General features: G+C 38.9%; 2 protein-coding genes across 2 annotated transcripts; both read right to left on the bottom strand.

Moving 5' to 3' along the window:
• Positions 1 to 3048: 3048 nt before the first annotated feature.
• LOC102223386 (chromobox protein homolog 2-like) lies at positions 3049 to 9931 on the bottom strand. The gene is made up of 5 exons (XM_005803215.2): positions 8012 to 9931; positions 7853 to 7896; positions 5945 to 6010; positions 5035 to 5104; positions 3049 to 4956 (listed from the first exon to the last, which is right to left on the bottom strand). Exons 1-5 carry the CDS (start codon positions 8081 to 8083, stop codon positions 3625 to 3627), a joined length of 1584 nt encoding a protein of 527 aa, XP_005803272.1. The 5' UTR covers positions 8084 to 9931; the 3' UTR covers positions 3049 to 3624.
• Positions 9932 to 10170: 239 nt separating this feature from the next.
• Positions 10171 to 16196, bottom strand: LOC102223641 (ectonucleotide pyrophosphatase/phosphodiesterase family member 7-like). Its single transcript, XM_005803216.2, has 6 exons — positions 15922 to 16196; positions 15017 to 15162; positions 13751 to 14380; positions 11261 to 11492; positions 10646 to 10769; positions 10171 to 10557 (listed from the first exon to the last, which is right to left on the bottom strand). Exons 1-6 carry the CDS (start codon positions 16154 to 16156, stop codon positions 10509 to 10511), a joined length of 1416 nt encoding a protein of 471 aa, XP_005803273.1. The 5' UTR covers positions 16157 to 16196; the 3' UTR covers positions 10171 to 10508.
• Positions 16197 to 26310: the final 10114 nt, after the last annotated feature.

Here is a 26310-nt window from a genome sequence, read left to right as displayed (position 1 = left end):
TCATAGATCATGAGTGAAGTAGACTAAATACTTCAGAGCAGCTAAAACACTTTGGCTCTGTTATGGTCTTTGGAATAAATTGAGCATTTTGTCCACACAGTGAAGTGTGGCAATCTAATGACAATTTTGACATCACTTAGGGAGGTTATTTTACCAACTGGACAGTTTCTAAACAGAGAAAACCAGCTGCTATAATCAGCAGCAGAACGCTCCACTGATGAAGGTAAGAACAGTAAAATATAAAATCAGTCTACTGGATGAATGGTCATTTATTTTGCTTTGCCAGGTGTATTGTCTGGCGATGGACAGACTTTTTGTGGTGGCAGCAGTTTGTGGCTCAGGAAGGATAGAAACTGGTCTTAAAACGTCAAGTTTAAAGATTTTTAACATGTTCAACAGGTTGATTTTAAATTATTTATTGTTAAATTAGATGACCAATATTTACTCTGTGGTTACTTCTATGGTGATCTTTTACGGCTGGAAACTGCATAGTCAAATCACAGGAAGACCTGTGTCTGAAGGGAAGAAAATGAGGCTTGTCTGAAATGTTTGGAATTGTAGGAGTTAAAATTCGAATTATGGGAAAGAAAAACCTTTTTCATATAGATATATATATATATATATATATATATATATATATATATATATATATATATATATATATATTTGTTCCATTACATTGTTCTCAGTAAAATTATTTTATCTTATTTTGTAGGAAAGCACGACATATAGACTACAGTGTAACATTACATCTAAATTGTGTATTAAATCATTTTCTTCTGTCTGCTGCATCATGTGTAAGGGCGCCATCCAGTGGAGATTTAGTGAGCAATTAAATTGTGGATTTATATGAAACCGACTGTTATCTCTATCAGTCGGTTTTTACACTTTTTGGAGCTGAATTATTAGAAATTCATTCTTGTTTACTCTTAGCAACAATAAGAATTTGTTCACTATTTCATTATAAATTGAAGAAAAGTTCAGATTTTGAGTAAAAGTTGATGAATATTTGTGGTTCTATTTACTCAAATACACAAGAAAGCAAAAACCGTGGTCATTAAAAGATCAGTAAAAAGTTTCCACCACAAATAAAAGATTACTTTTATTTGTTGATTATTATTTCTTGATTACATCTAAAGAAAACATGACATTTAATATCAAAACAATAAAATATTAATTCAAACGTGGATCTCATGAAAAATGGTTAAAAGTTTTTAAATGTTACTTTTAATCTCACAAATGAGCCTCATCAGATATTCTAATTTATTCAATATTACTGTAGTTTTGATTGTGTAGAGGCAGACGCATGAAACGATACTTTCAGGGCATTTCTATATGAAGCCAATTAAATTCACATTGATCGAAATATATATATATATGTAGTTGGATTCATATATATATATATATATATATATATATATATATATATATATATATATATATATATACACATAAAGGTTTTTAATCTGGAGTATGGCTTTTAGGAAAATCTTTCTTCCTTTCTAGGAAGAAGTGCAATAATCTCCAGGCAGGAAGGGGATTCTCTCTCAAATTGCTAAAAAAATAAAACATTTAGTTAAAGAAAAAAAATCTCCTGGTTGTGAATAAAGACAAATAAACACAAACTGAGGTCCTTTGTTCTGTTTATTAGTCAAGTTTCACAAGGCTTTATGGTTAAAATAAATGGGTCACAAACAGAAAACAAACCCCGTCTAGATGGATATGTGGCAGTTTATGCCTTGATGTTTATATCTGTAAAAAAGTAGATGCCAGAAAAGTAAAAAAGCGAGTTACGTCAGCCTCCCAGCTGGCGGAATAACATCATAGCTTGGCTCTAAATGAAAGAATAAAGCAGAACTAAACCATTCAAATGCTTTCAATCAGGCGTGCAACATTTGTTTCTCCCAGCAGGACCTCCTCCCTCACGTTACAGGAGTACAAATAAGAAAATCAAACAGGTTTAGGCTCCATTCAATGCTCTGGGGGTCCTCCCTGCATTCAGCTACCTGAGACCGCAGCTATCTTTAGGGGAAAAGAACGAACGGCTCAGTCTGCAGGCGAGTTGAGTCGCTGCTTTGTTGCTGAACTCCTCCCACGGGAGCAGAAAGCAGCGCACATGGTTGCTGTTTCTTTCCCTTTACATCAGATAAAGACCCAGATTCTTTGTTCCTCCCTCTGGCCTGAAACACCTGTGAATAAAACTAGAACCGTTTTATAACTAGAGGTGCACCAATCCAATGTTTAAAAAGAGAAAACAAGTAAATTTCCACCAAAAATGTCAGAAATTTTCTAGAAAAAAAAAAACAAGGAAATTTCTGAGTTTGAGAAGTCAAACATTTTCTAAAAAAATCTAATACTTGGATTAATCTAAAAACTTGAATATTTCCAAAAGTCTAAATTTTGTAACTTTTGAAGCTTGCTGTAATACAACCTAATCAGTTGTATCAAAATTTGTGTATTTCGCAAAACTGCAATGGAAACACTTTTTTCACATCACACATTGTGATCAAGCAGATGTAGGATGACGTATCATGTGAACAAATTTATTCACATAAGGTGTGTTTTTTTAACATGAGCAGAATATTTTTGTAATGGAAACGCAGCCGGTGAATGTACAGGACATGTTATGCTGCTGTCTTAAACTGTCTTTATAAACATTTGAAAAAATGAATTTTTTTTCTCAAAATTTCAACATGTTTTTCTGCTCATTATTCCCTCTACATGTGGTAAAACTCTCCAGAGAAGGAGAGGTAAACATCCTCCAGTCAGAAGTTTTACCTTCATATCTCTGTGAATGCAGATACCGTATCTGACTTCCTGCATGTAAACAGAACCTGTCATAATGATGCAAACGGTCCAACAAGGCGTGGAAACCCAGCCCAGTTAGAGCTCTGCTGAGGCAACGTGGGATGGATTACCCTGGATAAGTTACAAAACACTTATATTTAAGTACTGATGATGACTAAAACTCCATCAGGGAGTTTAAAATAATCTCACTCCTGTTTATAACCACTGCTTAATTATTTCTGTAACATTCTGATCACATTTATAGTAAAACTGATAAACTGTCACATTCTAACTAAATGAGCTAAGTAGTTAATTTGCTAACTAAATATTTGGTTCAGCTAAACACAGCTAATATTTTACTAATATCTCAAAGCTATACATTTAGCTTTTTGTACCAATATATAACAATATACATATATTCCAGTTTTCTGAGTTTTTTTGTGCTGGTAAGAGTTTTAAAATTGGACTTCAACATTTTGTGTCAGCCCTGTTCTGATTGGCTAAATCTATCTGAAACTTAAGATACCAACTCAAATACCACTGCTAATAACCTCTGAATTTAACATTAAAATGAAACTAAAGTGAACCGTCCCTTTAAGACTGGGACTAATGATCACACGGGCCCTGTAACTGAATACCGTAGTTTCTCTCTTGAGTAACACGACAAACGAGGACAAACGTTTATTTCTCTGCATCCAAAATGCACTTTTTTAATACATATGACAAAATAAATAATTACAATCAATGACTGACTCTATTATTATTGTTTTTATCTAAAATATGTCTTGACTGCTATAAGTGAACTAGTGAACCCTGCAGACCCGCCCAGGTCGACTGTCAGTAGTTGCGGATGCTGAAGAAGCCCACGCTGGTTGGCGACTCTTTCACCGTGACGGTGACCAGGTTCGCCGTGACATCAGTCACAAACACGTGTTCGATCAGGCTGCGTGTGGGCTTCCAGTCCTGGTTCTGGCCCGCCACTGGGTGACCCTGTCCAGCGTACGAAGAGTCGTGGTCCGAGTCCGAGCTGCTCTCCTCTTCGCCGGTGCTCATGTCGGTCATTTTGGCTTTCTTGCTGCCTTTAGTGGCCGTTCTTGCTGGCGGGTTCTGGATCTCGGAGCAGGACTTGTCCAACCGGCCTTGGACCTTCTGGAATTCCTTCATTTCTCTGAGCTTGTCTCCACCGGCCTGCGGTTTCCTGGCAGGCGGTCTTCCAGAGGAAACCGGACTTTTATTGGCGTTTGTCTCCAGATTTTGGGCGACTGTGGGTTTTCTCGCAGGGATGACTGGATTTCTCAGGCCCAACGCTGCGGTGGTGCCGCTTCCAGGAGCGTCACCGCTTTGAGACTGCTTGTTCTGAAGGTTGAGGGGCTGATTGCCTTGATTGGAGGAGGAGCTCTTAGACTGGGAAACCCCTGCTTTAGTACCGGCTACCCGCTGCATTGCGGACCCGGTGGAGTGGGGCTTCTTTGGTCCGCTGGGTGAGCTCAGAGTGTGCTGAGTGGTTCCTTGAACTGGATGTTTGGTGGTATTCACATTCAGAGCAGCTACTCCTTTGGATTTACAAGCAGCTGCTTTCAAATCCAGACTTCCTCCACTGTTCCCGCCGGAGATGGACAGCTTCCCCTCGGTTGCATTTCTGATCTGGTTGGATTTGTTCAAGGCCAGAGACACGGTTTGGACTGAAGATCTCCCAGATCCAGGTGAGCTGGTAGCGGGTTTAACCGTCCCACCCTGGGTCAGCGGGCTCCTGTACGGACCAGGCGCAGCATCTTTGGCTGAGCTGCGGTGGAAACCCATGAAGGTGAAGCTCGCCGGATGAACCGGCTTCTTGATCGCCCCTGGAAGATCCGTTTCTCTGGCGGTCTTCAGGACTTTGCGCGGACCCTTGTTCTGCTGGAACTCCTTCGCCTCCGGAGGCAGGGGCTTCCTGTTTCGCTTCCTCAGGGGCTCCTGCTTCGCCATGACGATCTGCGCCTTCTTCTGAGGGACGGGATGTAGCTCCCGTGGCCTGACGGTCGGGCTCGCCTGTTTGGCGTGGCCGTCATCGCCCTCATCTTCATCTTCTGAGGATGAAGACGAAGAGGAGCAGGAGGATGAGGAGTCGGAGGACGAGGAGGATGAAGCAGATGAAGAGGTGCTTGATTTTTGGGGTTCCGGTATATTCTCCTAGAATTTTAAGAATAATTGTTTAGCGGTCCATTGTTGGTCCAGAAAGTAGACGGTTCTGCTGTGGTCGATACTTACTATGATCTTTCTGGGTCGTCCTCTGGGTCGTTTGCGTCTTTTAAGCATCAGAAGCTCTTTTTCTTGTTCTCTGATGGGAAAAATATTTTGCATTGAGAGGATAGAACGAGCAGCTAGTGACGCTACCTTTGGTAACTTATGACTCCTGTGCATTATGGCAAAATTCATTAAAAAAGAAATTAATGAACAAATTAACTTCTTGATTCAAACTTTGCAGTCTGCTATGAGATCATCTAGTACTGCGCCAAACTGGTTCAGGAACCTTTTTGTGTCATAAAATCGGGACAAAATCCAACAATCACATACGTGGATCCTCAAGGCTGTGTCCTTGGGCAACTTTAATTCAATATCTATATACGCTACAACAGAATACTAGGGCCAGGCTGTTTTTTTTATGGAAATAGTCATAATAATAGAAGAATAAAGTTGTACGACAGTTGTAATAATATAAAAATAAAGTCATAATTTTATCAGAACTCCTACAGGTATACTTTGGAATCTATTGAAGGAATAAGGAAATGCTTACCTTTAGTCACAACTGCATAACATCATTTTAGCGTCCACTTTGAAGAAAGAACCAAGCTGAGATGCATTTTATTCTATTAAAATGACTATAACCAGGAAATATTACTTTTTAAAAAATATCTTGTATTCTGACTCCAGTACTCCATCGTACAGGAATAACAGAACAAAGGCAGAAATTAAGATTTTTTTTTTTTTGCTCCCAAAATTTTCTAACTAAATCAGGACTCAACTGGACTACTCAGCTTTTTAAAACTACATTTAAGGTTTTCTTTCATTTTTTTTTAATAATAATTGACTTTTGTTCATCTGTGATGTCACTAAATGTATTAAATCAATCAATGAGTTAAAACACCACAAACTGCACAGGAAACCAAGGGCTACCCACTTCTTATTGAATGCCGCCAACAGTCTCGGGTCCAGAATGTTTTCCTGCGGCTCCCAGCTGTTGTGTCTGAAATAAATAGAAAATGACACCCAATGATTAAAGAGTCATTTTCTATGTGGTTCTCAGAGGGAAATATAAGGAAAGTTGTTTTTTTAAGCCAAACTAAATAATTAAAAGCAAAACAGTTGCTGAAATATAGTTGACATTGATTTCCATCAACCCACATTTGTCTGACCCTTTCTCTGCCAGTACCATTATTTACTTCATACTAGATGCAAGTTTAGCATTTCTGAAATTGCACACTAATATTTTAGCTCCATAATATATAGCCTCCACAATCAGATAGGAGAATTTCACAACAAATTAAATAATTCATGGAGTAATTTGGTTTAATTTCACTAGAGACATCAGGGTTTGATTTCCTGAAAACAGAAATGGGGTCAATAGTTTGTTTGGCCACATATGTCCGTAACTCTTGTCAGAGTTTGATAAAGTAAGTTCTTCCAACGTAAATCCTGTTGGTTGATGTGCTAACAGACTGGAAATGATGAGGTTTTAATTTTGATAGCAGAAACAGACAGATTTTTGGCCGATTAATAATCACTGGAGCGTAAATCAGCGGTGAAATACAGACTGATTTGCTTTCTTTGCAGAAAATTCAAACTTGAGCAAAAACTGTAGGGTTTAGTTATCTAAATTATTCTGGTCACATGTTCCTCATGCACGTCTGTGTATATCAGAGTAACAATGCAGGTCAGAACTGTAGCAGAAACAGTCAACCTGTAAGCTTTTGTTTTTATCATCTGCAGCTGCTCTTCACTTTGAATTACACAAACAGGGCTCTTAAATGTCTGGGTACGGTGCTGGTGTGTTAGGTCTCCCAAGGTACCCTTGTAAAGCAACATTTCTTTTAACTTCTTGCTTAACATATTACCATATATATTTCCATTTTTTACTCAATTTCAGGCTAAAGACTTTGCTATCCCTGCTTTTGTCTGGTTTATGTCTGGATAAACCAGAAAAAGTTTTAAATATGATACAGTTTTGGCACATTTGAAGACTAAAGATGTTGGCAGTTCTTGGCTTTAGTTAATTTAGAGAACCTAAATGAGATATTTTTTAACTGTACATCTTAGATTAAGTGGAAATAGGCCAATTTAAATCTAACTGCACTTTTCTTTGGTGCATCAATTTTTAAAGCACCTGCAGGTTCCCTTCCTGATCCCCACTGTATTTCTGAACCTTATTATATGTCAAACAACCTAATTATAGTGCAGGGGGAGAAAAGAAAAACCGGATTGATCTGATCTGTAATAAGCTTTCTCTTAGTGAACAGCCTATTCTGATCAGCAGTGAGGAAAATAATCCACCCCCACCCTCTGCCAACACACACAAAGGATGTGGTTCCAACAGAAAACCCTGGAGCTGGCAGGCAACAGTGTGAACTGATGGAGGATTACAGGGATGGAGCAACACCATGGATAAAACCTCACATTTTCTGTCATAAACTAATATAAAGCTTAATAAAGTAGAATTATTTTTTTTTGTTTTTTTACAAACTATTGCAAATTTGGATTATTTATGTGCAGAAAACGTATTAAAAATTTAGTGAAGTTAATATTTGTAACCGTCTGAATGAGCTGAAATCCAACTACTAAATCAGTTTAATGATGCAGGGACAAATCTGCGCCAGGTTTCAAAGACAATTCTGGATTTCTGAACAAAAGAAGCAACTATAGAGGTTCCAAAGAAAGGTAGAAACAGTTCCCAGGAGCAAAACACAAGTCTGGGGTGTATTTCTAGTTCTGGACCGAATGGAAAGAGCAAGGGTTCGGTTCTGGAGGAGGCAGCAGGCTCCCATCAGATACGTTGTTGTTGTTTTCATTGTTCGGGCTGAGTAGCACTTACTTGGATGACCATCCCCTCCACTTCACCAGAAACTCCAACTTTCCCTGAAACAAGAGCGCAGAAAAACGGCAACAGCGGCGGTTTGGTTAGCGAGAAGCCGCCGGAGGAAGGACGGAAAACCGCGGAATGATGATGAAAAGGTCGTTTCTGAAGCCCCACCTTTCTGAGTCGTTTGTTCAAAATGCACTCGGCATCAAAAACCTGCTCTCCCACGGCGCTCAGCTCCTCCATGATTGCCTTCACCCCGAAAACGGAGGCTTCCTCAGCAGCCAATCAGAGCAGCGATGGGACAGCACCGGATGTTTGCAGGAAGGCTTTCAAAGTAAAAGCGCTGGTCGCATACAGAGCATAGATGCTATGTTTATCAGTAAATAAAGCAGAAGAATTGAAAAGATGCGGGTAGATCTATTATTATAAGTAACAAAATCTGGCACGAAAAAAAGTGGAATGAAGATGAGGATGAAAGTAATTTATACAAAAGACAACATTAATAAAAAAAAAGTCAAACAGAAGAAAAGAAGCTGAAACAATAGTTTAGAATAGTTTCCATCTAAACTATTGTACTTAACTGGCAAAACATGGATAAACATGAGGTGTGTTTAGAAACATTGTTGAACTATGAAGTACATAAATCTGAAAGAACAATTGCAGATAGAATGAATGTTGGGAACTGAAGGAAATACATAAATAAATAAATAAATAAATAAATAAATAAATAAATAAATAAATAAATAAATAAATAAATAAATAAATAAATAAAATAAAAAACTAAATAAATAAATGTAAGAAAAAAATGTCCACAAGAGACAGAATGCAGTCAGAAATATTCTGACACAGATGATATTTTGCAAACCTTGCAGCCTCAGCTGTGTGTGATCAGGTGCTTGTCTATTAATTACAAAGAACTGTAAAAAGTTAATGAGTAGATCTTCAGTTTAGCTGCAGTTGTTGTCTTGACGATGGTTTACTCCTAAGGAATTTCAGGAATTTCAGAAATTTCAGACTGTGAGGAACTTGCTGCCGAGAGGTTAGGAACTAAAATAACTTCAACGTGAGAAGTTGAGCTGCACAGAAGATTGTTTCAGGAAGTTCAAGACGCTCCAAAAAGCTCAAAAGTTTCAAACAGTTCATAGTGAAGAAAACATTTTGGTGGTAAATAAACAGAAACTCTGCAGAAAGAAAAGGAATCTGCTGCAGAATGAATCAGATTAATCTTTTAGCTGATTGTTTGAGACATCTGGAAAATCATTTATCCGTAGGACATTGGGGGGGGGGTCATGTGTGCCACCACCAACTGTGACGCATCCTAATTTAACCCGTATGTGAGTTTATTGTGCCACTCATAGCTGGAGCATGGCAGAGAAATTCTGTTATTTTACTTCTGATTGGTTCTTTTTTAAACTTTTAACCTTTTTTGGTTGAGTTCTTCTATGTTTAGACATCCTTTTTGAGTTATGATGTGTAACCATGGTAACGAGGCTTTGTTTTTACAACTGGGTGCAGCTGACTGGCGTCTCAAAAGCTCAAATAATACCTGAACTAAAGCCTTAAATCCCAGAGGAGTTGAAAAGGAGGCTTCAGGGATAAAGACCAGGTCAAAATAACAGAAAGAAAAACAGCTTTTCCATTCATCATAAGAATGATATAGAGACTAAATAAGGAGCAGCAAAAGCAAATGAGGTGGATTAGCAGGGCTTTCCAACAACTAATGGTTTCATCCAGGGTGTGCTGTTGTGAAATATCGTCTCTACTGTCTGGAAATTGAGCCGTTAGCACGTTGTTGCAAACAGCAAGTCTCCAGTCAGAGGCCTCTTCAGCTTAGTTGCAAGATGGACTGCTACTGGAGCTCCTTCTTTCCCAGCATAATTATCCTCTGTGAGTTTAGAGGATGTGAGGTACAACAAAATAAAATTTCCCTATGAGATACATATAGTGTTTTTTAAATAAATCTTAGTCGTTGAACCCAAAAATTTACAAACTTTATGAATAAAAAACATTAATTTAGCCTTTCATTTGACGTTAAAGTTTAAATTAAATATCCCTGCATTAATATCAGTGTTAAATATGAAAAATGTCAAACTGATCAAATATGTGCACAAACATTTCGAGTTGGCTAATATTTTATCTACAGGTGAAGTGACATAAATTAGGGTAACGAGTTTGGAGACGTTTATGGATTTTTTTGTAAAACATCTTTAATTTTGAAAGACTTAACAGGAAGTGTTATCCTTCTTGATGCACCTTGACTGGGCAACACGGACACAGGCGGCTAAATCAGAATGTGATTGTGGAAATATGACACTCGGCAGCTACCGTAGTCTCATTGACACAAATATTATTGTTTATTCTCTACAAATAAATATTTTAAAGCAAAAATATATATTTTTAATCCTTGTTAGTTTATGCGGCACAAACATCTGAGTATTTTTTTCTTTTGGGGAAAAAAACTGATATTTAATTTCAATTGTATTTCATGGCATGAAACTCAGAATTTGTTATCTGTCATGGTAAAATGCTGCATTATTATCCAAAATAAATATGTATAACACAGCAAATTTAAGCTGTTTTATGCAGGTTATGGGATGATGGACAAATTTCCCTTTGGTAGATATTTCTCTATGCCAGATGGAGGAATGAAGTTTTCTTTGTGTTATGATCACAGTGAAGTTTGTTTTGACTTCTCTTCTCCTGGCGAACTGTCCAACCTGTAACAGAGATGCAGAGCGATAAAAAACAATCCTACTTATACAATAAAATCATCTCCAAAAAATATAATCTAATTCTTTCCCTCACCTTTTATTCTTTCGTTTTCTCTTGATGATTTTCTGTGTCGTTGATACAGTGAAAACTAGGAGAAGAAATCCAGCCACTGCAGCCAGTCCAATGAAGCCGTTTTTCCAGAAGTTCCGAGTTTCACCTGAAAGAAGAAGAAAAAAAACATTTTCATACTGAATTAAGAGCTTTTTCTACATTATTTCTAAAGTTTCTTCTGACACTTTGATATTAGGGCATTTTGAAATAGCGTCCTTTACACAGAATGATTCATTCTTTACCGACTTTACTCATATTGTTTAACATAAATATCACTAATGATCATTACGTTTACTCACTCTCATTTATTCGAATAATGTTTGGGAACAATGTTATTTAAGGGTTAAATTTACTACACCATATTTTTAAATTTACTGGAGTAATATTATTATTAATTATTAATAGTTTGTAGTGAAAAACAGATTGCATTTTACAATATTTCTTTACATTTATTTTATTTTATTGTATTTTTTTCTCTTCTTCCCTCCATCTTTCTGAGGTCCCTCTATCGCCCCCTGGCGACCTATCCTTTGATTGAGTGAAAGTTGAGTAATGAAGAAAAATGAAACATTTCCACACCTGATAAGTGGAACATACCTTCAGGTTGAGCCGTCGCCAGCATGTGCTGAGTGACACTCAGGTGGCCGTCGTTGACCTCGGGCTGGATGTTCAGAATGTGGCACATCAGCGGATAGATGTTGACCGTCTCGAAGGGCCCCACCTCCAGGTTCTGGTGGAAGGCCGGACCCACGGCCCTGAAAAAGGGCTTCATGTCCATCTCCTGGTTGTCAAAGCCGTGCTCTCCTTTGTTGAACTGAACGGGGAAATACTGCAAGGACAGGAGGCAGATGATGTGACAGTCATGGCCCATTTTAGGAGGTTTGATAAGAGTTTAACTTTCATTAAACAGTCATTTTAATAAGGACTTCCCAGCCTGGCCTGCTTCCAGCAGAGGGAGATATTGGCTAAGAAAAAGACTTGGTTTCATGCTATGATGCCTTTTCTGCCTTATAATAACTCTCAACTCATGACACTGTTTAATAACAGATTATTTTCATTTATCTTCTATTTTTAACATCAAACACATATGAGAAACAACCAAATAATAATTAATTGTGTCATATTATGGCTAAAAGTCACTAAAAATAGGTAGAACAACCAGTTATCTAAGTAATTGCATAACAGTTTTGTACTTATCTTTCTGTGGGATCAACTCAAATTGGCTGGAAGCCATGAAAGGAGAGAACAAAGAGTCGGCTAATGTCCTGATCGCTGCCGCTCGCATCCCGAGACGTCAGATAACCCACTTTCACCGACTCTTCTGTTTCTTCAAACATCCTCAGCCCTTTCTGCTCCTTCAGGCCCGATGTGGCGCTTCACAGTTTGGACCGACAGCGTTCAGCTGAGTTGAGTACGGAGCCAAATGAAAATGCTAATTTTGAATTTTGAGGCATGAAAAGCTTCGCAGAGCATTCGAGAGCTCTGCGTGTCATCAGCCAGGCCTGGATTATCTGTGCAAATGCACTTGATTAAAACTGTAATGTGCCAAGATTAAAATTTCACTCCTGTTTCTGATTGAAAAGAGCTCAGTTTCACAACTTCCAGAGAGCAAATTCTGGGGCTAATTTAATTACATCGGAGGTCAAGACGGGAGGATGGTTCTGGAGTGAACATGATGGCGCTCCTATCAGTTATAGGCCATAAATGTGCGTCTAAATCAATGTGATCATAATCACAGCTTTACTGGCAGCTGTTAATGTGTTAACAGGGCTGTTATTGAGATGCTAGCAGGTTAAAATGGGGCATCCTGGATTTGGCACAAATGGCAATTTATTTTACCCTTTAAAGGGTAAATCAATAGGACTTGCTGTGGGCAGAGAACTGTCACAGAAGCTGTCACTTCAGCTTTAAACTGTCCTTCATGTTGCACGTCAGGCCGGATAGAAGCTGAAACATGAGAGCTGAGTTTTTACTGCTGCAGGTTCAGGTGAGGTTCAATTAATTGGGAAATCATCTCACACAGAGTGGGACTCTCACAGCATTTCACTCTTTCTGTTGATAATAGTTGCCCAAAATTACATCAGACCAGAAAACAAATATTTTTATGCAGAAATGTGGACCGACTGAAAGGTTTGTCTCTGTTCTGTAGAGCATCTGAACTCTGTCTGGGCTCTTTTTGAATGAATTATTGCATCAATGTGGCATGGCATGGAGAAGACTGCTTCCTGCTCAGGAAGCCCTGAATAGTTAGGGTGTTTTCAGGCCTCAAGTCCAGTAGACTCGGTTCGATTGGGAACCACAGTTGCAATATTTGTTACATTTTCAGTTGATGCAGCTCACTTTCCATTGTACTTTGTCAAATGAACCAAAACCCTTTGAAAAACCTGTTCCCCTCCTCATCTGTGGGGGCGCTGCATCAAGAACTACTGAAGGAAACAACAGGAATACCTAAGAAGAGGGAGAGCAACTTCCTTAATCATGAAATGTGAATTAAAATGGAGTGGAATCAGATTTTGGCAGTTGTAAGATTTTTCTTTTGTCTTTGGTAAAATACCATGAGCCATTTCTCCTATTAGCGCTAGACTCTCGCGTTTGGTTTGGTTGTATTTACCCAGAATGCCCTGTGGTGCAGTTCTCTTCTTGCTTTTAGAGCAGTCTCCGGTCCGCTTGGTGTTCACATACGCATTCGAACCGCATCAGAGTTCAGTTTCAGCTGAACCAAGGCCGAGGTTTGTAGACGGATCAGAGTTCACTTTTTTTAGTTCGCATCAGTTTGATTCTCATTCTCACCTTCGCAAACGAACCAGAGTTTGATTACAGCAGACCAAACACGTTTGGTGTGAATGCACCCATAAGTTCGTCTGCATTGTTGGTTCTGGTCTGATTAAGTTTGCCAGTGTTACCATGGTGGTTAAAGCAGTTATTGGTTCATATGGCAGCGTGAAGCACCACCATATTACATTACTGTGTTAATAAATATTGATTTATTGGTCTGATCCATCTGTGTGTAAGGAATATATACAAAAATAATTTTTAACTGGCTGTAGTGAAGCATATTCTTGATTATAATAGCAGAACTATACCAACCCCATTGAGGACGAATCCAGGGTCGGTCCATAAAACGATGGGCAGGATGCGGTCGTTGTTTGAGAAGTGAAGGTGCTCCGGCATCTCCTCCTTCTTGTACACGTGCAGGTTTGGGTGCGCCCCCTTCAGGGCGTTGTAAATGGTCTCCAGCTTTCCAGGCTTGGGCAGCAGCATCCCAGAAGGGCCGTAGTCCAGCAGCTGGAAGGACACGTCGCTTAAGGAAAAGCCCGGGATCTTGGACAGGACGATTTCTTCCACATCTGGACCACGAAAGACGGTGGTCATGCCGTGGTCAGCGGTAATGATGATGTTCAGCTGTTTGGTCAACCCGTGTTTTTCTGCCGAGTTTCGGATGTAGCCCACAGCTCTGTCCACTTGCTTCACCATCTCTCTGCGTTCTGGTGAGTCGGGCCCGTATTTGTGGCCCGTCATGTCTGGTTCACCGAAGTACAAAGACACAAAGTCCAGATCCTGATCTCTGAACCAGCTCATCACCTTGTCCGTGTTCTCGTACCACGAGGCCTCGTTACTGTAGTCATAGAAATTGGGCTCCACTTCGCTCACCATAGCAACCTCTCCCTGGTAACTGGATGCTGTGCCAGGAAAGTGAAGAGAGCCCGCTTTCAGGCCCTGGAAGGGTAAAACACAAAGACTGTATATGACATGTCTGCTGGAAAAGTTGAGAGGTAGGTACAGACTACATCAGCTCATAAAGTTGGTTCTATAGTCCTCATCCCAGTCTCAATGTATTATGCAAAAAGTGAAATATGCTAAATTCACTTTTTGTACTTCCATTTGGGTCTTACTGTTTCTAAAAACAATCAAGTGCTTAGAAAAACCCACCCAACTATTTTCTGGCAGTAAATTCATATTTTTTGGTGCCTGGAAAATTAGTCATTTGAAAAACTTCCTGCTTATTAAGTCACATTGTATGGTAACTGCGCCGTTGCCTAGCAACACCAACTAAGCCCAGCCTCAAAACGGCTCTTTTTCCAGACACCAAAAAACATAAACTTATTGCCAAAAAGTAGTCATGTGTGTGTTTCTTTTTTGTTTTAGGTGCATTTTTAGAAGCAGTAGAAACCCAAATGGAAGTATCAAAATGTGCAAAAGATGAATTTTGCGTAAAAACTGCCTCTGGAGGGTCAGAAAATCCAATCTGTAACTGTATTTAAATGCATTTTCCTCCACATACAGCTGAACCTTAAGAAGAGTTTGCAGCTGAAACTGGGAGGACTCTGAGTTTTGCTTAATGGCATCTCAAACCTGTCGCTGCGCTGTGATCCAGATCGGCAGCGTGCCGTTGTCCCACCACTCGTTCACAAACTGAGTCTGATAGTAGCCCTTCTTCTCACTCGTGGTGGTGTTGAACCACATGTTGTGGATCACACCGTGGTTCTCAATGTAGCGGCCTGCAGAACAGAACCTTCATCAGACAACTGCTGGACGAAGTCCTACAGCCAGGTTTGGAGATTATTTTCGAAGAAGTTACATTTCTTGAGTAGGAGCTGCTAATTGGAATCAAATGAACAAAGAGAGAACATCCTTTCTGTCAATCAACCAAATATAAGCATCTATTTGAAGGCCAAAATGATCGAATCAAATCAACTTGAGGGCCACAACTCCACACCAACTCAACAACAAACTAAGCATGTAATGCTTTAATTAAACATTTGGTCAGATTTGTTGTTGTAAGGGATGTGTAAATTATCATAGAGCCCAAACTTAGTAAGGGTTTTGGAGCTTTAGCTTATTTAAAGAAATTTAGCTTTCCACTGGAAACAAATAGAAATAAATGTAGCCAATTCTGAGCAATAAAATCAGGTTTAGATCAGTCTTTCTAGGCAAGTTTAGTAAGTTAATTAAAACAGATTAGGGTGCAACAAAGTCATCTTTCACCAAAATGTATTAAAATTCAATTAAATAAAAAAATACTTATTAATCCCAAAGAGAATGTTTTTATTTCTGTCTTTGTACTTTGCATGAGAATGCAAAAAGTATGGCTATTTAAAGACCAATAACTGATGATGTCGCCAACATTTTCTGCTGTAAGGTGATGTCACTTTTGCCCTAATTAGAAACAGGAAGCCTGTAGAAGTCTTTGCATTATTCTTGAGTTAAAGTCAGGGGCCACACTGGGAATCGCTGTTGCAGAAAGCGAAGTGTTTTACCTGTCAGGAGGGTGAAGTGCGTCGGACTGGTGACGGTGAGATACGGAGGAGTGACATACTGGGCCTTGACTCCATCTTTGGCCATCTGGTCCAGGTTTGGCGTGTCCACATCGCGGTCGTAGTCCCATCGGAAACCGTCGAAGGAGATGAGCAGGACCTTCTGCTTCTCTTTGGCCACCGGGACTCCGAAGACCAAACAGGCCAGGAGGACGCAGAGACTCGCAGCCCGCAGCATGACAAACTCCTCACAGATCTGGACTGACCCCGGCCTTCGGCTGAGGCTTTAACTCACAGGAAGTCCCGCCTCTTTTCAGTCCTCTGAAAGCCCCAAGTTCTGAACAAAGTTTCCCCGACTTATCTTATCGTATTGATTAGATGGACTTTATCTCGGCTCCTTCAGCATCGGGCCTGATGAGGTTTATGAGGCGGTTTTATGGCTGGGACTTGTTTTCACTGTGAATCCCTCGTTCACCCTCTCTCCTTCATTCCCAGTCGTTTGAGTGTTGAGTACTGGCAGTAAAGCAGATTAATCTCTCCAGGCATGTTGCCTGTTTCTCCTCTAACTCGGTTGTTGATGCCGCCTTCCTGCCCGTCTGTGTCTCTGCGTTTCCGACAATGGGGGAACGACACTTTGATGGCTTTCACCTTGAGTTGGGATGGTGCATGATTGATCTGACATCAGGAAAATGAAAAGAATGAGAGTCTATATCTCGTCATCAGGTAGCAGTGGTCCCTCGGGAAGCAAAGATCCCTAATAGACCTATTTGTTTTAATACGTCTGGATGTTGTTCGGATTCTTGAGAGGCAGTGGGACCGAAACTATTCTGGAAAATGTTTCATATCAGATCAGTATTCTCAATATCACCGCATTCTTAGGTAACCTTATCAATGTCCATCAAGTTACCGGACAAGCTAACTCTTCAAATTTGTTCTTTATTGTGTTCGTCCTTGACAGAAGTTCAAGGGAATAGTCTAATCTTTATGGAGATAAGGGATAACATTCATCAGCTTTCATTTACCTCATTCATATTCATCAGCTTTCTCATATTAACTCTATCCGCCCGTCGTCCACTGTCAGCAAGATTTGGCGAAGTGTTTTGGACTGCTGAGACCCGTGAAGGCTCAGATCTCTGCGATGAGAACTTTATCAAACACACACACTTAGAACTTGTGGGGCGAGCAAACTTTATCTGACCCGCTCAGTCCTGCGCAGCATTTCCTGTGGGATTCTCACATTTTCTCCTTCAAGAAAATTTGATTTTATTTCTTCTTTTTTTGCCTTCAGCTCTCCCTGCTGAGGAACACCTTTCCCACACAAACATCCGGTAAAAACAGCCTCAGCTGCAGTCTGTGAGAGTGTGGAGTGTAGAGGCAGTGCATAAATTAGGACTCTGCGTTGCTCATACTGTTGCATATTTCAGCAAAGTGTCTAAGTCTACTCTTAATTGCCTTACAGTCAAGGAGAGGAAAAGACTGAAGTGGACATAAAAACCTTTCTGGTTTTAGTTAGATCTATCAAGGAAAGTATCACAATGCCAAGCTGGAAGGAAACCAGCAATGACTTTAGAGAGGTAGCTGTTGCTGCCCACCAATTTCAAAAGGACTTTTTATCCAAATATTGTCATAAGACAAAGTGGAAAACCTTTAAAGGGGCGGTAATATGTAGTTTCCAGGCACACAATCTCATTTTACAGCATAATCATGTAACTATCAGTTCTTATAAAATTATATATATATTAAACTTTACTTTGCAATTTGATGCCTTGAAAATCTCCCTCTGTCTCTTTAAGAAGCTCCGCCTCAGCACGTCTTCACAACAATGCTCCTCATTATGCCGTTTACAGCTGTTCTTAGGAGATATGGACTGAGACGTAGTTTGTATTGTGAGCTCAGATTTCTCAAACATGCATGAAAGAGTCAAATCAAAACATCAGTCATGTTTTTGAAGAAGAAATAACACAATAACATGATTTAAAACTAAAAAAATATATAGATTTTACCCCCACTTTAAGATATCTACAAACAAGTGGGGAAGTTTTGACTCATCTGGAGTCAAAAAATTTAGGCTTTTAAATGTATAAAAACTTACATTGAAATTTTATATATTTCAAACAGATAAAGAGTGAAAACTGAAAAAAATAATAAGACAAATAGTTATGCCACATGCAATTTTATACAATTTGTTCAAAAAGAAGCAAGGAGGAGTTAAGATATTGTTTGACCTTAATTAAAGCATTTAGTTATTTTAAAAGATTCTAGTTCTAATTCAATAACTTCCACACTGTTCAAGTAAAATTATATTTTATAGAAGGTAAAATTTAAAATGACTCATATTTTTCTTGGCTGATCATTCTTTCTTTTTTTTTTTTATCAAAAAACTTTTTCTTTTTTTTATTGCTCATTTTTCTGTTAAGCACATTTATTTTCAAAATGTCAACATGCACAATGGAAATGCAACTATCGGTAGGAATCTCTCCAAAATCCCAAAAGCAGACGTCAGTTAGCAGGTCAAAGGTTAAAGTTCACAACAGGGCAGGTTGAAGGAGAAAGCAGAAGAAGAAATCTGTAAGAGGGCAAACACAGTTTACTGCCTCGGCCTCCAAACTGTGTTTTCTATTTGATGACATAAATCTTAGAAGATTAGACCTTCCAAATCGAGATGAAAAGATGAATACCAAGGAAATATGTTTTTGTCTAATCCTGTTAAAGCCTTTTTAGTTGCTCCAGACGCAGCTCTGAAGCTGCATTTTTAGAAATAAAATGTTTGCTAGGTTTCATCTTTAATGCCTTCTGGATTTACTCTAATCTTTATACAAAGCAGCTAAATGTCACCAAAATGTTTAAAATCAAGCTTCTAAAACAAACAACAACAAAAAATCAGCATATTTTTCTGCAGCAGTAAAGGCAGTTTAAATAAACCACATCTTAAAGTCTGAGGAGTCTGGCGGGTGTTGTCAGGTTGCACCTCACTCTCCAATTCGCCTGAGAAACCAGCAGACTTTCCCACACGCCTAATCTTGAATCAGAATTGCTGATGAAAGACGAGTGAGATCCAAATTTAAAATACATAAACACAACCACACCTCTGCAGGATGAAAACAAATCCTCGGCTGCATCTGTATTCAGCTCACTTTGGAGTTTGAATGGAGGCTGCTCTGCTCCCCGCTGTGGCTGGAAGTAGACCATCAAGTTCATGCCAGCGTGCTGTGATCGATGCGTTTTGAATTGTGTGCAAACAAACTTTTAATGCATGAATGGCTTTTTATCAGATTATGTGCATGTAGGTCCAAGTGTAAACCTCCAAACCGCAGGGAAACTCGACTGGAAGTGCACGTGTAATAAATAACTGCTACAAATGCAGCATTTTAACGGGCCTGTTCGACATTCTTAATCGCCGTCATGCTGTAGAAACCCACTGTGCAGTTCTACCTTGTTTGGCTGCGTGCAATGAAAAGGTGGGAAATAAAGTCAGAACCATCTGTGGGATCGTAAACACAAACCAAAATGTGTCGCAGAAATCAGGAAAGACGGCGTCTTTTCCGTGGAGCTGTAAGCGTGCAACGGTTCGTTTAGCAGCTGGCATGGTGGAGAAAACATGACATGGTTAAAGCAGGCAGAACACTGATGATAATAATAATAATTATTATTATAATAATAATAAACCTTTTCTGGTTATCATAAAGCATTAATGTGTCTGAATGGTGATGCTGTTGGTTCAACTGCAGAATGAAGGTTGAGGGTTTGAATCCCAGGCTGGAGTCTTTCAGGATGGAGTTTGCATGTTCTTCCTGTTCAAACGTGGATTTGAACACGTTTGAGGAAGCACATGTGTTTGTGCTTCCTCCCACAGCACAAACACATGACTGTTGGGTCAGTTGTTCTCTAATAGTGTTTTCTCAAAACTGCAACATTTGTTAAATTGTCAACTGCTGCTGTTCTCTTTCAGACTTCACTGAGTCAAACCAACCAAACCCTTTGAAAAAGCAATTCCCCTCCTCACCTGTGGTGGCGCTGCACCAAGAACCTCTAAAGGAAACAACATGAAGAAGACACTGAGCATGGCTTCATTTTTCACAAAATGTAAACAAAAATGTTGTGGCATCAGATTTTAGCAGTTGAGGATTTTTTTTTCTTCTTTGGCTAAAAACTAAAGTTTCTCCCGCTAGCGCTGGCTTGTTTTGGTTGTATTTACCCAGAATGCCCTGTGCTGTAGTCCATTTCCTGCTTTTGGAGCGGTCTGGAGCATTTGACACCAGATTTCACTCTGACGAGCATCTTACATTGGCAATTAGCATGGTTAGCATTTCTAAAATATATATTTTTTGTGTATGTTTATTGTAGAATATTTACAGTTTCTACCATTTTATTTGATAAAAAGTTAAAAACACATTTTTCTCTTGATCTGACATTAAATCAGACGCCACTGTTTAATGTAACAATCGTCCACCATATTCAGATCTTGTTTCTTTTGTGCTGTTGTCACATGAAAGCTGAAGTAAAATCAGATTAACCATAGAACTGAATTCCATTTTTTTTCTGGATTTCCATAAATGTATTAAGACTCATAACCCAAAAATCAAGAACTTCATGGCAGGTGTTGATAATGTGTTTAAATCAGATGTTAGTATTATTTTTTGAATAGCATTTAGGTTCTTAATTTAGAAACTCCTTCATGGGTTTTTGCATTATTTCCACGGATCAATGGTCTCTTGTTCCTTTTATCTGGCTGGGGTGTTAACTCACACTAATTGGTAACAACTGCTCCACCTTTAGCAAGTACAAGGACATATGGGGAGAGATGGGAAGAACAGAGGAGAAACAATTATTGTCATATTGGTTAATTAGAAGTAATTTTTCAAATGACGGCATGAAAACAATGCAATGCTGTGAAAGTAAATGAGCTTTCAGATAATGAATAAAATGTGCAGCTTCCCTCTGCTTTATCAAGCTCCATCATGAAGCTGTTTTACTCCAGTAAACTTTGACTGCTCCGGGCTGCAGAAGTATGAAGAAAATATATTTATTTATGAAACCGAGGTCAAAACCGGCAGCATTCAGAAATAAGGAAAGCAGGAGAAACTGGGTTGAGTTTGTAGCTCTTATGAGAATCTGGGATGTATTTTTGAAATTCTTTGCTAGTTTATAAGAAAATATTGCAGCCAAAGAAGCAGAATGAATACATGAAGACCAAATGTTTGGTTTTATTTCAGCTGTTTGCCAAACAAATTTATAAGTCAGTAGATAAGTAAGCACAATGATAAAGAAATAGATATATGAACATAAATAATTACCCAGATGCTGTGGGTAAATAAATGTATTCATATAGATAGATGGATAAATAAAGATATGCAGATTAGTTAGTAGCAGCATCCTATGAAACCGAGGATTTCATATGGATTAGATGATCCAAAATCTCAGTAATAATATCACGTTGGTATTGGTATCAATATTAGCATTGTAAGATATTGAGTTTCAGATTTTTATGTTATCTAATTTTTGTACAGTAACCAAGCCGTTCAGTGATTTATAAACTGCAGTCTATTCTCTCAGTGTAGAGAGTTTAGATCTGCTCTGTCTTCCTGGTTTTAGTCAGAACTCCAGCAGCAGCGTTCTGGATCAGCTGCAGCTGGAGGGTTGATTTTTTTTAGGCAGACCTGTTGCAATAATCAATGTGACTAAAGATAAACGCATGAATGAGTTTCTCTAGATCTCACTGAGACATTAGTCCTCTAATCCTGGAAATATTCTTCAGATGATAGAAGGCCGACTTTGTGATCGTCTTTATGTGACCCTGAAAGTTTAGATCAGAGTCCATCACTGCACCCAGATTTCAGCCTGATCTCTAGTTTCCAGCTGTAAGAACATTCATGATCTTGATTTGGCCCAAGATGAAAATGAGTTTGACATTCCTGAATGTAAAAGGTGATGGATTCTGCGGACCCCATGTTGCCATAGGGACCACACTCTTCTCGTCTGTCACACATTCATAGCTGCAGCCATCCCAGCATGGTCCCGGTGTCAGCCCTGTTCCTACATACTGTAAACACGTGATGACAGCAGAGAGCCGAAGATTCCCCATCCTTTAAATAAAAACCATCCCTGTCATTCAAGTCGCTGCTGGTTTACACGGCGAACATGAACGGCCGTGTCAGCGCTACGTCAAACCAACGCTGACCTTGAGCGTCTGTCTGTGGCTGAACAAAGCCTCACAGTGAATACGGCTGCTGTAATGTGCGCTGACATTGATTTGATAACAGTGAGATTAACATATAGAGAGGCTGCAGCCGTTTCCACCTGAAGTGCACCGCGCAGCACACACAACATACATTATTAAAAGTGAGCGGCAGGAAAGTGACAACAAATATTATAGCAGCTTTTCCTTCAACAGGCTGCAGCTGTAGCATGTAATTATTATCTGTTCAGTGGAGCTGCGTCTTCAGTTTGACCTGGAGTTACTGGAAAATAATCAGATTCTGGTCAATGATCAACTAAAACTAATGTTGGTAAATGGCTGCGATGTACTTTTACCTCCCTGCTTCTCGTTATCCTGACTCTCTAGACCAATCAGACGGACATACAGTAAATGCCAACACTATTGAAATATTTTTCTCTGTATGAAGAAGATTAGTTTGCTTTACAAAGAAAAGTGATCTCTGATAGCATTATGTGAGGAATCCAGATGATTCAGACTCTTCAGGTCTGAAACTTGTTATTAAATAAAGCTTTCTGTGGCCATAATGGGTCACAACACTGCACAAAACACAAAATCCTACCAAGTATTTCTGACTAGTTTTTAGTGCAAATATCTTACTACACTTGAAATAAGACAAAACTAACTTACAAGTAACTTTTTAAATAATTTTGAAAACGTACTAAATTCATTGGCAGATTCTTCCACCTGTAAAGTGAGAAAAATGTCTGGTAATTGAACAAAATAGACTTGTACCTTTTTAATATCAATACTAAGCAATAACTTACTTAAAATAAACTTGTATATCTTGCTTAAAAATTACTTGTAAGTAAATTTTGTCTTATTTCAAGTGTACTAAGATATTTGAACAAGAAACTCAGAAAAAATACTTGGTAAGATTTTGTGTTTTTGCAGTGTAGATAATTCCAAGAGCATCAAAATAAAAAAATTTGTGGGTCAATTTTAGTTTTTTTAAACTAAAATTGTTAAAAGATATGTTGTTGTTTTTTTTACCCCTAACATAAAAAAAGAGTCATGATTATTGTAGGAAAGAGATGCTTAAATTATTTTAGATCCAAAAGTTAAAAAGGGGTTTTAGACATTTACTTTAATAAAAGAAAAGCATCTTGTTTGCAAATCTATAGGGCTTGAAATCAAAATAATTTATCCATTCTCATCAGCAGGACCAGGGTTTGGATGACTCTTTATTTTAAAATACCTTGATCAGTTTAGTAAAGTTTAATAAATGAATTAAAAACAAATTTAGGTGCAGGAAGGCTTGCTTTTGAGTAAAAGTTGCTGTATAGATGTAGTCTGTTTATGTCAGAATTAAAGAGAAATGACAAAAGGCTTGGAGATCCTCAGAGAATCAGCCCACGGGCAAAAAATGGCCCCCGTGCCACACTTTGGACACCCCTGATACAGTGGTACCAGTGAACCAGAGTTACTGGATTCATAAAGTTCAAAATGCTTAACATTCACTGATTTAATCAATTTTCTGCTGTCGACACGTAAATGGAGCAAGTGGCACGAATCTTGTTTTCAAGCTTCAGTTTGTATTCTGTCTGCATTTTGGCCCCGAAATAATCTGCCAGCTTCGTGTCAGAGAGGAAATGTCATCATCTCAGGTGAACCTGCGGGAGATTGCAGCTGAAATCACTCCATCAAGCTCTTCAGCCGACTGGTTGGTACAAACAATGAGACGATGTGATGAAATCATTGTTTTCTTGTGATTCAGAGAAAAGCTGCAGCATCGAAACAGCGGCTGAAAGAAAAACTTTGCAGCATCTGAGAGGACAAACGTCTTCATACTGATGGATTTAAAAAGTTCCTCCTGCTAAATTTAACATCAAAACAGACCTAGGCTGATATTTGAATATATTTTGTATTAACTAATTTAAAAAGTTGAGTTTTGGGTAAAACATATGTATAGACAAATGTTTTTGTTTGGTTTGTTTTTTTTATCTTGAATGCAAAGAATTGTATATATTTTAATAGTTTTGGATTAATTATTGCTCTGAGTGTTGTTTCAGTTTGCACACTCCAATTTACGATTAATCAATTCCTAGATAGGTTTTTGTCTCTAACATGACCAGAAAAAACAACAGAAATTATGAAGAATGCTGAATCTTCATAGAAATTTGATGTATTTTCTGATAAAAGCCTTTGAAACTTATAAAATGTATTTAATTGTTCTTAATTAGGGGTCCGAAAATTAAATGGGCTGCAGACAAAAGTAGCTGAGGCATCAAGAAACAAAGAGGCTGTCAAAGCCAGCTGCTTCAACAAGCTGCCGCACAATAAAATGCAAATTAACCCAAACATTCTTCCTTTATCTTGTACACTAAAAGCTTGTTCATTAAACAAAAACAAAAAATAGAGCTGAAGTTTTCTCCAAGTAAATTAAAGACGGTGTTATGTAATGTTCTGCAGGGGTTTGTATTCAGTTCAGAGTTCAAGTTGGGTTTGATTCATGAACTTTAGACAAAAGACCCTGCAGAGAAAAATGTTTTCAGCTGTTCAGTTCGACGATGCGAGGCTTTATTTTCCGATTAATATTTGTACAAAGTACACAAAAAAATTAATTAAGGGGGTAAAAAAGTGGATTTTGCGTATGTCCTTTTTAAATTCTGTATTTGAGTACTATTTCCACCATTATTGGTAACTTCCATAAAAGCACCAGCTAATTTCCAACAAGTTTGAGGAAAATTCACCTTTAAGTTCTGGACAGGTTGCAGGTCAGTTTGTGCTGGCTGTGCCTCCTCTGGTGCTTCTTCCAGATTAACTCTGATTCCTGCTCACCAGATTTTGGTAAAAATCTGCAGGAAAACTTTCTCTCATGGCTGATCACACGTCTCCAAACTTTACCACAACAACAACAACAACAACCCAGCTTGAAGTGTCCTTACATATTTGTGGTGGGCAGTGTTTATGTATGAGGGAATCTGACGGCTATTATTAATCTTGAACATGCTGGACCTGCGCAGCATATGTGTTTGCTGTGACTCTCTGTGAGCCACAGAGCAGGTGAGAGGATGAGTAAGAAGGAGTGAAGGAGTGGAGGAGGCTTGGCCTTGTGGAGGCAGCCCGGCTGATTTGGGGCTCGGTTCCAGTGCGTGGGCCCGTTCGGGCTCGGTAACAGGTTGACGTGATAAACTCTGCAGCCGAGCCCGTAACATGTGGCACCTCCTCCTCCTCCTCCTGGTTCTCGTTGGCCTGGTGTCTCACTGTGGCGCTGTGGGGCTCCGGTGCGCTGGCATTACACTTTCACACGGCAGTAATTGATTTCTTTAATTTGCTTCAAGAGAAACTGTTGTCAGCCAACCAAGCAGCCATTTTTCAGGCCACTTTAATTAAATGCCAGGTCTTTAGGTGTGATATGAAATTCGTTTGGCTGCTCTGATCTTCCACTCTGAGGACAATTCATTAACAGTTTCGCTCAGCCTTTATGTTTTGCACAAAGCCTAAAAAAAGGTGTTCATCAGTGACATTTCCGTCCCTGTGCTTTACTTTCCATCATTTCTTAAAGTGCATTTAAACCGGAGATTAAACACATTGTGGCTGTTTCACTTGAGATAAAACGGAGTCTGTAGAGCCGCGGAATAACAAAGCAGCTCCTCGGTTGGGTTTCTTTTATTGTTCTGCAGCAGATTGTCAGTCTTTCAGGTAACTAATGTACCTGAGGAGACGGTGATGGGCTAATTCAGGGATTTTTACAGTAAGGGCCACAACGGGGCGATGTGAGGGACTCAAAAAGTTTCAAATATTGAAAAAATTAAATCCCACACATTTTTAGATCTTAAAATATTCATCGTAATTTTTGTTTTTTGTTATTAAATCATTTTTAAAAATAAAGTATAAATTAAAATAATTTATCTAAATGTTATTTTTGATTCTCATCCTCAAGCTAGCGTTGCAAGCAAGAAATGGAAAAGTTTTTAACAAGAAAAAGACCAAACGAAACAGACAAACCATAACTACCTTTAGCATTCATAGCAAACTATGTTATGGTGAACCAGCTGCAGCTTAGCAAACAGCAAGGGGGAGTGGGTGAGCATGTGAGTGATTGACAGCGCTGAGACCCTCCTCCTGGCTCTGATTGGTTGCTTCTGACTGAGTGGTTTATTACTACAGTTAACACTGGGAAAAAGTGGAGGAGCTACATTTTTCCACATTATCTGACATATTAATTTAAACAT

This window comes from Xiphophorus maculatus, chromosome 16 (assembly GCF_002775205.1).
Source record: "Xiphophorus maculatus strain JP 163 A chromosome 16, X_maculatus-5.0-male, whole genome shotgun sequence".
NCBI lineage: Eukaryota > Metazoa > Chordata > Actinopteri > Cyprinodontiformes > Poeciliidae > Xiphophorus > Xiphophorus maculatus.
This window is presented reverse-complemented; position numbering and strand designations above follow the sequence as displayed.

Bases quoted from the DNA above. Each gene is read 5' to 3' on its own strand.
- LOC102223386 (XM_005803215.2), bottom strand. From the start codon at position 8,083: ATGGAGGAGCTGAGCGCCGTGGGAGAGCAGGTTTTTGATGCCGAGTGC. The intron at 6,011-7,852 runs GTAAGTGCTACT...TATTTATTTCAG, and splicing joins TGGAGGGGATGGTCATCCAA to ACACAACAGCTGGGAGCCGC. The intron at 4,957-5,034 runs GTAAGTATCGAC...TTAAAATTCTAG, and splicing joins GACGACCCAGAAAGATCATA to GAGAATATACCGGAACCCCA.
- LOC102223641 (XM_005803216.2), bottom strand. From the start codon at position 16,156: ATGCTGCGGGCTGCGAGTCTCTGCGTCCTCCTGGCCTGTTTGGTCTTC. The intron at 10,770-11,260 runs GTATGTTCCACT...TTCTTCTTTCAG, and splicing joins GGCGACGGCTCAACCTGAAG to GTGAAACTCGGAACTTCTGG. The intron at 10,558-10,645 runs GTGAGGGAAAGA...TCTCTGTTACAG, and splicing joins AGAAAACGAAAGAATAAAAG to GTTGGACAGTTCGCCAGGAG.